Source organism: Aspergillus mulundensis (genome assembly GCF_003369625.1).
Source record: "Aspergillus mulundensis strain DSM 5745 chromosome Unknown scaffold_4, whole genome shotgun sequence".
NCBI classification, from domain to species: domain Eukaryota; kingdom Fungi; phylum Ascomycota; class Eurotiomycetes; order Eurotiales; family Aspergillaceae; genus Aspergillus; species Aspergillus mulundensis.
In genome coordinates, this window is record NW_020797892.1 from 3,962 (window position 1) to 19,543 (window position 15,582).

Consider the following 15,582-nt stretch of genomic DNA (forward strand, 5'->3'; position numbering starts at 1 on the left):
TACTACTTAATTTTTATATTTTATAATATATTATATATATTACTACCGCGGGGCGCTATAATAAAAATATATTTATTATAAATATTATAATAAAAGCCCTTATATATAATTACTTAAGGGGTAAAAAGTGCTAGTTTTATTATAATATAAAAAAAGTGCTTTTAAAGTATATAATTATTAATATTACCCTAGTAGGTAACTAGCTATAAAATATTTTTAATATTACTAATACCATGCGTGTAAAAGCTAATAATTTATAAGCTTATAAAAATCTTGCTGCCTTAAGGGCGGCTTATTAAGTATTTAAAGTAATTATTAAGTAAATTACCGCGGTTAATAATGCATAAGTAACTAATTTTATAAATATTATTATATTTATATTTAACTTTACTTTGCAGGTTAGTACCCCCTTTAATAAAAATAATAATTTATTATATAAGTTAATCCCCTTTTTATAGTATTACCGCGTTTTAGTTTATTAATTTATTATAATAATTTTTTTTTTAGTTTTTAAACCTTTATTTAGCGCTACTTTGGTAGCTATAATTTTTTTTTATATAAGTATAGCTTTAGCTACTAAGCATATATTTATATATTTTAATTTATATTATATTATATTACTAATTTTTTTTATAAACTTTTATTACTTTTAATACAGGGTTTACTACGCCTTAACACTTTTAAAAATTTTTATTAAGGTTATTTTTATATTAGGTATTAGTATTAGCGCCCTTGTGGGCTTAATTTTTATTTTATATATATTAAGTACTACGCGCCGCGCGGCTTAGCCGCTTATTTAAGTTTTTATTATTTTTTTTTTATTTTTTTTTTATATTTTTATTTTTTTTTTTTATTAAAAGGCCCTGCGGGCGCCGCTAATTAATAAAAATAACATATTTTTTTTTATATATGCGCGTAGATTATAAATATAAATATTTATATTTAATGTTTTTTTATTTTACGTAACTTATTTTTATAGGTTTTTTTAAAATTTTTAAGTGCTGTAGTTTTAGTTATATAAGCCTTTAGTTTTTATATATTATTTTTTATGTTATTTTATTTTTACTATTTTATAAGGTATTATACTTTGCCCTTAAATTTATAAATATTAAAATTTTTTTTAATAAAGTATTTTTTTTTGCTATTTATTAATATAAGGCTAATATTTAGTACTTGGGATGGGTTACCACGGTAAGGTTTTAAAAATATAATATAAAAAATATTATATAATTATTATATATTTAGTAGGAGTAATAACTTATAAAACTATTTTTTTTATTTTATAATTACTAAAAATAGGCTAATAAATATTTTACTTAATTTATAATTTAGTCTTGCTAACTTAATATTTTTTATATAAAGTATAATATAGTTATTAGTTTTAAAGCTTATTTTCTTGCGCTTTTTATTATATTAAATTATTATAGTTTTTTTAACTTTTATAGTTGCTTTTTTAAATTCACATGGATTTTCTTAAACTTTACAGCTTTTTAAAGTTTAATTTTTAATACCTAGTTAGGCCCCTTAATATTAATATATATAATTACCTTTAAATTTATAAGGGCTTTAGTAGGTGTGTAACCTATAAACTACTTATATATATTATTATTTATAAATTATATTATTTTAATTTATTATAATTAATTATCCTAGTACTAGTTAATATAAGCACGAAGGTAGTATTTAAAAACTTGGTTTTACCTTTTAGTTTAGCTATTTATTTATAAGTAATATATAATAAATAGTTTTTATTTTACGCCTAGGTAGTGGCTTAGTGTAGCTTAAAATATATTAATAAAAAAATTTTTATGGTTACTAACTATGTTTTTTAGTATATTAATAAAGTAAAATATATTATTTATAAGGGTATTTACAAGTTATTTTATGTTAATATTTTTTAAGTATAAAATATATTATATAAATTTAGTATACATCTTAACTACCACTAAAATAATATTATATACACGCTTATTATATTTTATAGGTAGTAAACTAGTAATAAAGTTTATATTAATTTATTTTATAGGTGCTTTTAGTAGGCTTAGTAATTTTAATAATTTATATAATTTATACTTATAAATTACAATTTTTTAGTAATTATTATATTTTTTAATATATTTTTTAATATACTTAATTATATCTGGCTAATAGTACCTTTAAGAAATATTTATAATAGTTATATTAATACCTTAATGCCTATTTTAAGGCTTGTTATGGTTTACTTTTATAATTTTTTTATAAAGTGCCACTAACTTTAGCATGTAAACTTAGTTTTTAAAGTATAATAAGTTATTATTTATTACTTTTTAATATTTAAGGTCTTTTTTACGGTCTAGATTTACAAGGTTATTTTTTATTTTTTTAAACTTTTTATTATATTTTTAGGTTACTTAAAGTAGTTTTATAATACTTAGTTATAATTTATTTATATATAGGTTTTTATTTACCATAGYAGCTTATATATTAAGTTATAATTTAAATTTTAGGTATAATAATAGTTAGTTATTTAATTACTTTTATAATTTATAAAGGACTATCCTGCCTATAGCTTTTTTTTTTTTTTTAAAAATATAATTTATTTTTTTACTTAAAGTATTTACTAGGTTTTTTGCCCCCGGGCAGTGTTTAATAATAAAATTAAAAGCTATAAGTTTTTTAACTTATTATACTTGTTTTTATATTAGGTTTTTGGTTATTATAAACTATTATAAATTATTATAATTTATAAGTAYYTTAATARRRAATTTGCTACCCTTAAGGTAGTATTTTTAAACTTAAAAGTATTTTATAATTATAAGTATTTTAAAGTTATAGGTTTTATACTAGGTTTTTATGTTTTTTAATTTATAAAATTAAAAGGTAATTAAGTGTTACTATATATTTTTTACTAGTTAAAATAATACCTTAGTAATAGTATACCCTAAAATATTAGTTTATAACTATGTGCGTAATTCTAGGTTAAAGTATTATAATAATAATTATTTTATAAATTTAAGGCGTAATATATTAAATACTTTTAAGGCCTTTTTTTTAATAGGTATTTTATAATTATATTAAGTTTTATAAGGTTAAATAGCGCTACCGCGACTTAGCTATAATTTTTAATAAATTTTTAATAAAAGCCATAAAATCTTAAAAAAAATATTACTTTTTTTATATTTTTTAATATTAGCCACTTTGTAATGGTCTAGACTTTTTTTAGTTTTATTTTAATTTTATTAATAATTATAATAAAGCCTAAGAAGTTAATTTTTTTAATATAAAATAAGTATTTACTAACTTTTATATATAGCTTAAAATTACATAGTTTCTTAAGGACCATTTACACATGTTATTTATATTTTTTTTATTTTTTAAAAAAATAATAATATTATTTAAATAAGTAATATAAATTATATTAATTAGCCTAGCTAGGGCATGGTTTATATAAAATTAAAATATTACTAGTATATTTACTAGTTTAAATAATATAACTTAGTATTTATAAAATTTAAATTACGTTTTAAACACTGTTTTTTACTTATTTTCCTTATAAATTTAGAGTTTATAGTACGTGTTTTATAAATTTAGCTATATAAAAATTTTTTTTATTTTTAAATAGTTAAGGGTTATGTTAAGCAGTGGTAATAGGTATATATTTTTAATTATAATAGTATTTAGGTCTTAATAGTTTATATAAAAATATAGGTTATTATTTTTTTTTAATATAAATAGCACTAGAGCTCCCGCAGGGCTTTTAAATAAGTATATTTAGTTTTTTTTAAGTATTTTTTTTAATATATTTATATAAAACCTTAAGCTTTTTTAAAAATAATAAGTAAATATACTTGCTTAAAGGTTTAGCACTAGGTTATAACTTAATTATATAATTATAAAATTAATAAAATATAAAAATATTTACTTTTGCTTTAAAAAATATATTTATATATTTATAATATTATTTAGGCAGCAGGATTTTTTTAACCTTTATTTTATTAAAGTATATTATAATATAGTTTTTTTACTTAAAAATTTATATTAAAAGTACTTTAACCCCTGTAGTAATTTTTATAATATATTTTTATATTATTATTATATAYTATAAGTATTTAAAATTATACTTTACTTTTTAACTATATATTTAATTACTAGTTTATTAATTTAAAATAGGTATTGCGGCTAGCAGCCATAAAAATCCTAAAATTATATTATAATTATTAATATTAATAGCTTTAAAGTTTTACTAATAATACTATATATTACGCGTAAAATTTTTAGCATAAACTATAAATATATATTTCTTATAAAATATTATTATATAGCTATTAATTACGTGTATTTTATAGGCTAGCCCTTTATTTTATATTAAGTAAGACTTTGCCCAGCGCTAGTTTATAAAATTTACTTTTACTTTAAAATTAATAAAAACCCTTATATATTATTATTTTTTATTTTTTTTTTATTTTTACCTAGATTACCCAGGCCCGCGGTGTATTTTTTTATTTTATATAAACTTTTAAAGCTTACACCGCGTAAAGCCTTAAGGTTTTATATTTTTTATATTACTAAATTTACTTAAAAATTACTATTATAAAAGTGCTTTTTTTTTAACCTTTGCCTAGTAACTAGTAATATTACTTAAAGTATTTAGCATGGTTATAGTTTAGGCATTTACCTGGGTATAGCTTTTTTATAAATAAAAAATTATTTAAATTATTAGGTTATTTTATACTAGTATTTACTTTTATATTTTTTTTAATAATAAAAAGCGCCCTAACTTTAGTTATTAATAGTTTTATATAAGTTTAGTTAAAAAACTTTTTTTTTTTTATAATAGTTTTTTTTTACTTGGGTATGTTATTTTTAATACTTATTAAGTATAATATATAGTTATTATAACGCTTTAGTTTTTAGTATTTATAAATAAGGGACTTTTTTTGCATATTTTTTAGGATCTTTTAGTATAGGTATTCTTAACACTAATTATTATTATATTTATAGGGTAGGTGTTTTTTAATTTAGTTTAGTAACTATATAAATTACCTAATAATTTACTATAATTATTATTTTATATTACCTTACTTAATTAACAAGTTATTAACTAGCACTATCTTATTATTAATTATTTTAATTAATATATTAAAAAATTTTTTTTAAGTAAATATAATTTCTACTTTATAAATATTAAACTATTCCCGCCTGTGGTTTTTTACTAAAAATTTAATAAATTAAAATATTTTATAGCTATTATTTAGGTAGTAAGTTAAAAAGGTTTTAAAGTATATTTTTATATTTAACTTTTAATTATTAAATTTTTTAATATTATTTGCTTGGTATGGTTTTATAAATAATAACTTTTTTAAAAAGTTTTTTTTAAATTATATTATTATTATTATAACCCCTCTAGTAATTTTTTTTAAAATTATAAGGTTATTAAAGTTTATTTAGCGGGGGATTATTAATTACTTAATAAATTAAATAAGTATATTATATATTTATTAATTAGCTTTAGCCCTTGTAATTTATTAGCATGCCTTTTTAATTTAAGCATAAATTTATTAGTATTTTTTTTTTATAATATTTTTATTCCTGTAATTTTTTTTTTTTTACTAAAATTACTTTTAGCATTGCCTGTAGTTTTTTAGTAATTTTTTTATTACTTTTATTTTCCTGCTTTTAATTAAGTATTTTATATTTTAATATTTTTTATATAATTTAGGATTTAATAGCAAGGGCGCCCTTGGGGTTTTTTAATTAAAAGTTTATAAATTTTTTTTTAGGTATATTAGTTAGTTATTAAGTTAAGGTTTATAATTATTTTTTTAAAGTGTTATTTACTAGCCCCTAGGATTAAGTTTATTATTTAGCTATTATATAAAATAAGTTTTTTTTTTTTAAAAAAAAAGTAATTAAAACTATAAGTTATATTTATATACTATAGTAAGCTTAAAAAAATATAAATTATTATAATAAAAAAGGCATTATATATTTATAATAAGAACTAATTACTAATTTTTTAAGTTAAAATTTAAAATTAAACTTAATATTTTATATATTATATAACTAGCCGCTGCCTTGGCGCGCGGCTAGTTTAGTGCTAATGTTTCTCCGCCCGGCGGCCTTAGGCCGCCGGATTGTGTTATTACAACACTGCGCAGTTGCAACACCATAACAGTGATAATAAAAGCGCCCGGCCTAGCTCTTACTAATTATAGGTAATTAAAAGTTATTTAAATTACTAGGATTAAAACTAATTTAAAAATTTTTATTTATAACGCCTTTAATTATTTAAGGGGTTATTAAAGCGCCTAGGTTATTTTATTTTTTAATAAAATTTAATAAAACCTTTTCTTGCGTGTTATTTATTTATTTTTTAGTACCTTAATATTAAAATTAAGGTTTTATATTAAAAACATGTTTTTATAAGTATTAGTAATTAATATTTTATATTTTTATAATTTTAAATAGTAAAATATTTAAATTATTTACTTTTTTTTATATATATTTAGCAAGGGTGTTTTTAATAGCAAATTTATTTTTAAAACAAAGCTTTATTTTAAAAATTAGTAAAGTTATAATAATTTAAAGTTAATAGGTTAAACTAAAATTTATAATTTTTATTAAGATAATATTTTTATATGGGTGGGGCTGACCGACCGCCACCTAGGCGGTCGGGCTCAGCGAAGTGACGAGTACTCCGTATATCCACCATGAGCCACGTGATGCGCCTTGGCGCTCAATCCTCTGCAGCTGCCTGTCGATACCCCAGGAGGAACGGCGATAGTCAGCGCGTTTTCTCTGCCCTGGATTTCTTGGCTCCGGCTCAGAGGAGGAATGCCCATCGTATATCAATAAAGGCTCAGCTATCTCTTTTTCTCGCGCGCTCACTGAGCCCCCGAGGCTTCCATCCAGTTGTCCCCCCGCACTCCACCCAACGATGCCTGCTTTTGCCCGAATTCCGAATGGGCAAAGTCAGGCCACCATCTGAATACTCGCATTGAGGGCATGACAACATATTGAAGCTGAAATTGTCTGGGCCTCGCTCCCAGTTTCCAGGGCCATGGAGGCAGACTGGGGCGAGCTGATACGCATCCCGCTACCCCCTCCGAACCCGCATGGACTTCCGACAGTTGCGACAACAATTGCCTTTGATGATGTATCGGAACTTCTATGGGCGGGGAATGAATATGTCTGTTATACCCACAGAGACATGGGATCAGTGCGCTAATCGACTTTTGTGCTTCTAGGGCCGAATTACCTCTTTCTACGGCCCCGAGCTCCAGAGATACACTTCCGTCCGTGCCCATCCCGTCGCCGAAGGACCGGTACGACAAATCATTTTCCACGAGAGAGGAGTTATATCACTCTCGTCGAAGAGTGTGCACATGATTACACGGCGTGGTCTAACACAATGGCACATCACCCACGAAGAGATTACGGACCTTCGCTGTATGAGCTTCACAGCCCAGACGAATAAGATTATTGTTGCTGGATGCCAGAAAGCAATGTTTACCATCGATATCGACAAAGGAATTATTGTCGATAAATTACGGACCGAACAAAACTATCTGTTATTGAAGAGAAGTCGCTACCTCTGTGCTGCGACGGATAATGGATTAGTCAATGCGCTGAGCCTGACGGACTTTAGCGTTGTAAAGTCATGGAGTGCTCACGCAATGGTTAGTGACATGGATGCCCGAGGCGATCTTCTGGTTACCTGTGGCTTCTATACAAGACAACCTGGGGTTCTCGTAAATGATCCGCTGGCGAACGTGTACGATCTCAAAACGCTATCACCCCTACCTCCTATTCCTTTCCATGCCGGAGCTGCGTATGTCCGTATGCATCCCAAATTACAGACAACAAGTTTTGTTGCCTCCCAAACTGGGCAGTTTCAGGTCGTGGACTTGATGAACCCGAATGCGTTCAAGATCGAACACTTCGGCGTCTCTCACATGCTGGGTATGGATATCTCGCCATCCGGGGAAGCGCTGGCCATAATCGACACAGATTGCTCTCTCCAGCTATGGGGGTCTCCAGCAAAGATCCATTTTAATGAAATGAGCAAGGAAGTCGAATTCGCCGATGTCACCCCACGGCCGCCCCCTCTTGACTGGTCGTCAGACGTTCCTTTGAATGTGATCGGTATGCCTTATTACCATGAACGGCTTCTCTCCGCGTGGCCAAGCCATCTCTTATTCGAGGTGGGTAGCCCACCAGCTCCTATAGATCCATCTATCATACCATATCTGCGCTCTGGGGAGGTAGGACAATATGCGGCAAACCCGAAGAAAATGAGAAGATACCAGGTTGAGAATACTCGCGCCCTGGCATCGTCTGAATCGGCTTTGATTGCGCCGAAATTCTTGAGTGAAAAGGCGAGAGAGCAGAGCAAGAAGTTGGATGATCCCATTGGCGACGCCGCCGGCGCGCTCGCTGGTGCCAAGATCAGCAAAGAATCAGAGGACGATCCGCTTTTGAAGTATAGCAACGTTGAGATCAAATACAGTAGATTTGGAGTGGATGATTTCGATTTCAAGTATGAGGTTTTTAGTTTATGCTGGATCTGGGCTAACGTCAACAGGTTCTATAACCAAACAAGCTTCGCCGGGTTAGAAACGCATATCGCAAACTCCTTTACCAACTCCCTTCTTCAACTCTTCAAGTTCATTCCGCTAATACGGAACATCGCTCTTCATCACGCTGCGACTTCATGTATAGCCGAAAGCTGTCTGCTCTGCGAAATGGGATATCTCTTTGATATGCTTGAAAAAGCCAACGGACAGAACTGCCAGGCTACAAATCTACTCAAAACCTTCAGTAGCTTCCGTGAAGCCTCAAACCTTGGACTGTTGGAAGAGAACCTCACAAACAAGTCACTTTCGTCAGCGATCCAGGCTGTGAACAGATTCTTTCTTGGTCAGATTGCGCAGGACTATCGGAGGATCGCCCCGAACTCGGAAGATCTAGATATGAGGCTGGCTACCATCGCGTCAGAGTCTATTCGATGCATGTTTTGTCAGAACGAGATTGTGAGGCCTGGAAATACGCTTGTCAATGAACTGGTGTATCCGCCGATTGACCATAAGCAAGCTCGTAGGAACCCCACCTTGAGGTTCTCGAATATCTTGAGGGCGAGCATTGAACGGGAGGCGCAGAATCGGGGATGGTGCCACATCTGTCGGCGATACCAACAGTCGGTTATGCGGAAAACAGCACATCGCATGCCGCTGGTACTGATGCTCAATGCAGCAGTAAACAACCCTATTTGCCGACGCCTCTGGACGGTTCCAGGGTGGCTGCCAGAAGAAATTGGAATCGTGCTCGAAGGCGGCCAGGTTCTCTGTTTCGAAGGGGAAGACCTCAGGATGCGCATACAGGGGCAAATGCCTGGCCTGATTGTCTATGATTTAGTCGGATTGGTAGCAGAAGTTGACATACCAGAGCACCAAAAAGCGCATCTAGTATCGTTCATCAACGTCTCTGTCTCGTCCCGCGAACAGGAGCCGCGGAGTAAATGGCACCTCTTCAACGATTTCCTAGTCACAGAGGTGGACAAGGATGAAGCTTTGCGGTTCAACCAACCATGGAAGTCACCATGCGTGCTGGCGTTCCAGGTTAAGGATGCGCGACACGGGATGGATGATAATTGGAAGAATTTCCTGGACACGACCCTGCTTTTCCGGGACTGGTCATTAAAGTAAGCAACCACCTGCACCAGGCTATAGCTGGCGCATTCACACTAACCTTGCTAGTAACGGACGCCCGGTTGAATCTCGCGTCATGCTTTCCGAGCAGGAAAAACCCACACCTGGGACACCGGTCGCTCTTGACACCGAATTTGTCGACCTTGAAAAAGCGGAAATCAACGTCAAAGCCGATGGTTCGCAAGAAATCGTGCGGCCGAACAAGAGTGGACTTGCCAGAGTATCGGTCCTCCGAGGGTCAGGAGAGCAAGAAGGCGTCCCGTTCGTTGATGACTACATCTCTGTCAAAGAGCCTATTGTTGATTACGTTACGCAATATTCGGGTATCAAACCGGGTGATCTAGACCCGCGGACCAGCCCGCACAACATTGTGCCACTCAAAGTTGCATACAAGAAGCTTTGGCTACTTCTCAACCTCGGTTGCATATTTGTTGGCCACGGTCTAGCATCAGATTTCCGCAAAGTCAACATCCAAGTTCCCAAAGAACAAACGGTGGACACGCAGTTCCTGTTCTTCCACCCTTCAAAGGTCCGACGTCTCAGTCTGAAGTATCTAGCGTGGGCCGTGTTCAAGGAATACATCCAAGAAGAACCAGTAGACAACAACCAGGGTCATGATTCAATCGAGGACGCACGCATGGCTCTTCGTCTGTGGAAAAAGTTCCAGGAGTACCAAGACGCTGGGATCGTGGGACAAATCCTAGAAGAGATCTTCCGCGAGGGGTCCAAGTTGGGATTCAGACCTCCGCCTCGCAATGGCGTCCCTACAGTCCTCTCTCGGCCTGGAACCGCCGTGACGATGCAGAACAATAGCGGCCGCAATACGCCCAGTACGCCTGATGCCAATGCTGCGGCGAGTGCGCCAACAACACCACGCCAGGCATTCCGGCGGTCGATAGCCTTGACACCGAGCAATGGCACATTTTCAGGGCCTGGTTCGGGTGAGTTTTTCACTGGGAGCCCACTAAAGTAGCCTTACCCATATGAAGTACAGGTACCAACCTGATATGATCTAAACAATGATTGGCTGCCAATTGGAGGCAGAGTGCATTGGCCCATAGAACCTGAACAATAGGTATCATTACAGAATCGATTCTCCTTTATTTTCTTTCCCTGTCTCTATACGCCATGTAAACCCTTCGTATCCCGTCTTGCTTTCCTCTCCTCCACGAGAATCACCGGCGTAATCGTCAAAAGCAAAGCGCCCGGCCTGTGCACCAAAACGCAGCCGCCACCCCATCCCGCGCAATCCACGCAGGCTGGAAATACCCAACGCTGAACCCGCTTGCCGTGCGCCACCCGTTGATAATCGCCGATACAACAGTCGACTGTTCTGGGTATTTCTCAAGCGCGTAAGCTGTTATCGACCTACACGGTACCGGGTGATCATTAACATAAGCCCTAACCCAAGCCCAAGGAGTGAAGAAAAGGTATACACGGTACTGGATATCACCCCGCTACCATGTCCCAGCAAAAGGCAAGCCCGATGCACCGTTTTTTGAAATGTAGGGTTAGGCCGTAGGTTAGCAGGCCGCATGCCATGGTGGTGATTGCGGGCCAGAGGCCGCGCAGCCGGTACTCCGGGATCCAGTCTTGCTTGAGTGTCCGCTAGATCCAGGTGAAGAAGTAGTAGCCGGATGTGTAACCGGTGTATCTGGGTTCTGTGATGGTATGGATTTATGGGGATGGTTGGAGTTGTAGTTAGGGTTAGGTAGGCTCATACCAATCAGACCGCCGATAATGGGCGATGGGCGCCCAGGCAAAGAAGCCGACGCAATGGTATTGAATAGATATAGAGGTTGCGCGACGAATGTAGACACTACTGTAGCCGTAATTCCTGTTTAAATCAACAGTGTTTAGGCACGAACTCAGCACCCCATACTCCAGCAGTATTCAAGTGTATACCTACCAAGGGGCCGGTATACATACACATGGCTAAGTTCTTGTCTAGTCTATCTAGCTATCTATGCTACTAAAAGCGCCTTATGTACGTTGCAATCATGATATCACTGCGCCGTTCTCCAACCAATGTACCTAGAATAAGACGCGAAAAAAAGCATCTCTATAACCAATTCAACGGTTAACCCGAACCCATCCTCTAGAACCCCCACTGCCGAATCCAATTCTTTATCAAGCCCCCATCAACCCCTTTCAGCGCTGCCATAGTCCCACTCGCCGCCTGCGCCTTGTCCGTACTGATTTCTGCCGTCAGCGTCTCCCCAGAAGTCAGGCCCCGGAAGAATGGAAGGAGCTTGAGGGCAGGCTTGTCCGCGATGTCATCGTCGGTTGGGTTCTTGATCTTCTCGAGCTCATTCAGCCAGATGGCGAGCGGGGTTGGTGTCACTGGGACTTGACTGGATGCCGACAAGGATGCTTGAATGGAGGGCAGGAGGGAGGACCAGGGTGTCTTTGTGGGGTTTGTCAGGTGAAAGAATGTTGCGTCTGCGTCTGCTTTTGGTTCGGATTGGGTGGCTTGTAGGCGGGTCGTGAGGATCTCGAGGATGATTGTTGCTAGTGTGTCCTGTAACGCAATTAGTATCTGGATCTCAGGGCGCTATATTAAGTGTATCGGGGAGAACACATACAACAGGGATCCAGTCAACATTCATACCCCCCAACGAATCCGGCACCGCACCCAAGCCTTTGCTCGTCTTCAGCAGGATAGGCACCCACTCACTCGGGTTCCAGAGACCCGCCGTCGTCGTCGGGCCAGCAATCTGCCCAACGCGCAAAATGCTCGTTGGAACACCAGCCCGTCTCGATGCCTCGAGGCAAATCCGCTCGCCTACGTGCTTGGACTCGCCGTAGCCCTGTTCCAGGACGACATCAGGTGTTTCCATGGCGTTTTCGGGAACAGATGTTTCCGTGCCTGTGGGCTTCCAGTTTCCAATTGTGCTGACGGATGACACGAATGCGATATGCGCTGCGTGGCGGCTGGTGATGCTGAAATCGATGAAGTGTCGCACGCCGCGGATTTGGCTCTCGAAGGACTCGACTGGGTGGTTGAAATTTACCGTCCAGCCGTTATGGATGATGAGGGTTACGCTTTCGAGGAGGGCGTTGTATTTACTCTCGTCTAGGCCAAGATTCCGTTCGCCGAGGGAGGCTGTCAGGAATTCGACCCTGTTCGAGTCCGTCAGAGGCGTGCTCTCGAGGGCTTTCTCGATGAAGGAGGTGGTTTGCTTGGCTTGCGCTGTGCCGGAGCGGTTCAGGCAGTATATCTTGGAGATGGTGCTGTCCTGTAAGAGGGCATTGAGGAGGTATGTCCCTAGCGAGCCGGTCGAACCGGTGAGGATGACCGTCTGTGTTCCTGGAGGAGTTTGGTTTTTGATCTGTGGTTGAGGGAGGTCGTGCGTGTACTTGGTGATCATATTGGTGATTCGCTCCGTTCGTGATATGGCAGTCACATCATTGCTGGTGCCGTCTAGGATACTGAGTAAGGACGCCGCTAGCTGGGCGATACTGGGGTGGGCATAGACCTGCTGCTGCGTGATGCTGGTAGACAGTGCCATACTCAGGGCTTTGGCAAGCTGCACGGTCTGCAATGAATCCAAGCCCGCGGAAAAGAAGTCCTCTTCGTCTGTGATCCCTGGTCTATCGAGTAGAGTTGCGATCTTGACGCGGACCCATTGCGTGAGGTTAGGTAGGTCAAGGGTAGACGGGAGACTCTCGGTATCATCCTCTGCTGCAGTGGCGTAGATGGCGTCAATCTCCTCCGCATAGTCGTTGTTGACAAGTCGGCGCTGGGTCGTACCCTTTGGAGTTAGCTTGAATGGTTTATCTGGGGAAGCAAGCCTGATATGGCTGCGCATGACGCGGCCATATCTGGGCACTGTCTCATTTGCGCGTTGAATAGTCGGCCAAACGTTGTCAATGTATCCTTTTTCGTCATTTACATTGGCCTCGCACCAGTTTGGCTCTATAAGCAACGCGGATTGAAATCTCTTTTCGCCAACAAGCACTGCCCTCGCCACAGACGGATGCCCCTCCACCATCTTCTCCAGCGTAACCGGGTTGAGCTTCTCGCCGTTGCTGAGGACGATCACGTCGTCAAGTCGGCCACGATATGCCCAGCAATTTGGATTTTTGGGGTGTTGGACAAACAGATCCTTCGTGTGGTATTCAGTAAGGTCGGGGAAGGTGTGAAAGATGCCCTGGAAGGCCTTTGTATTCTCACCTCGGCGGATAACTAGTTCGTGCAGGTCGTCGCTTACGTGTTGCATCTCGATTCCGTATGCTGGGCTCCATTCGAAATAATTCCAGTCCTCTTCGTTCTCGGGAGCAAGAGAACTAATCATTCCTATCTCGCTGGAGCCGATGACCGTGCGAAGTGTCGTGTACTTTCGGATCCGGTCGCCAGTTTCTGTTCCCAGCGGCGCACCACCCAGGCAGACGAATTCCACAGATCTCAGAGCGTCCAGCCCGGCCTCAGAATGACTCATGTCCTCCAGTATTGATGGTGGGACCATTGCAATATTCGGCTTCGTAGCTCGGACGGTATCGGACAGCATCTGGACAGAAAGAGGGCCATCAGGGGCCGCAACATAAGGTATTCCGTGGAAGATAGATGCGAATGGTCCAATGAAGCCCATTAGATGAAAATTGGGCGTGAGGGAGAGTAACAGTGCCCCTGAATCAATAGCATAGCCATTGTACAGAGCGTGCTTCCGTCCCGCCGGTATAATATGCGGCGCGTGATCCCAGGCCGCTAGAAAGCCGTGTGTGAGGGGCACTGGCTTTGGCATGCCCGTCGTGCCGGAGCTGTGGATAATAAATGCCACTTTATCTTCCATTGCGGAGTATGGCGCAGTGAATGGGTAGTTTTTGGAGGTCGAGCTCAACAGGTCTGTCGTTGGCGGAGCTTCAAGGTAGACTGACTCCGGACGGAATGCTTCAATCTCCATGGTTCGGCGCTGAGTTTCATGTGTGAACAGCATTGTGCCGCAATCCGTTGCATTGAGGACATGCTGATAGGCTTCATCTGATAGACGAGTTGATGGAAGGAAAGGCGTATGACCTGTCTTCGAGCAGGAGAGGACAAAGATGTAGTAGCGAATGTCGTTGGCTCCCATGTATGCAATGGTTTCTTTTCCCTGCTCAGCCTTACCCACATGCTCGTCAATCCACCATGCCAGGGCGTCCACCGCATGGGCCAGATCATTGAAGGTTACATTGCGGAATCCATCTGATACTGCTGGTCCTTTGGGGATGATTCCAAAGAGTCTGTCTGGCGATGAGTGTGCAGCTTCGTCCACCAGGCGAGGAAGGAGGCGCTTTCCCACTGGCGATGTCATGATGAGTGCAAATTGCAAGAGTCCAGTAAGTTGCTCCTGAACCTGAGAAGGATTTTTGGGCAATGCATAGTTAAATACTGGTTCATCATGATGATCTGCAGTTCGACCCACTACAGATCGGCAGATCGGATGGTTCTTCTTCCAAGTTCTACCTTGCCGCAGTGCCGATGATGAGAGCATTGTCGGAGCCTGATATGAGAGGGCGATACACTACTGGGTCGTCTTGACTCGCAGCACTCGCTTGCGTTCGGGACTCCGAGTGCCGGCTGAGATGCACGCCACGATGCCCAACCATTTCCCTCGACAAGATACACTTGGCTGGCTGCTGGAAACTGTCAGAGTGCACAGGTAAGTGTTCCAAGAAAAGGAACACCTCGAGGTTTCTCTAGATCCAATCATCATGGTGGGAGATTTGGTGACGGTGGCTAGCTGAGGTTCTGTTCCTTACCCCACAGATATATGTTGCAGCTGCTTCGTACACAAATTCGGTATTGTGCACGAAGATTGAATAATAATCTAGACGCATTGATATTCTCGAGTCGAAGGTAACTATTCTTGTTAGAATCAACGAATAGAATCAGAGTGTTGTGTTGACCGTGTTG

General features: G+C 37.5%; 2 protein-coding genes across 2 annotated transcripts; one reads left to right on the plus strand and one right to left on the minus strand.

Moving 5' to 3' along the window:
* Positions 1–7,039: 7,039 nt before the first annotated feature.
* pan2n2 (poly(A)-specific ribonuclease) lies at positions 7,040–10,659 on the plus strand (the record flags this gene model as incomplete). Its single annotated transcript, XM_026746569.1, has 3 exons — positions 7,040–7,168; positions 7,227–9,679; positions 9,735–10,659. The coding sequence occupies 3 exons, from the start codon at positions 7,040–7,042 to the stop codon at positions 10,657–10,659; spliced, it is 3,507 nt and encodes a 1,168-aa protein (XP_026604049.1).
* Positions 10,660–11,784: 1,125 nt separating this feature from the next.
* Positions 11,785–14,980, minus strand: DSM5745_04554 (putative NRPS-like enzyme; the record flags this gene model as incomplete). The annotated part of the gene is made up of 2 exons (XM_026746570.1): positions 11,785–12,207; positions 12,272–14,980. 2 exons carry the CDS (start codon positions 14,978–14,980, stop codon positions 11,785–11,787), a joined length of 3,132 nt encoding a protein of 1,043 aa, XP_026604050.1.
* Positions 14,981–15,582: the final 602 nt, after the last annotated feature.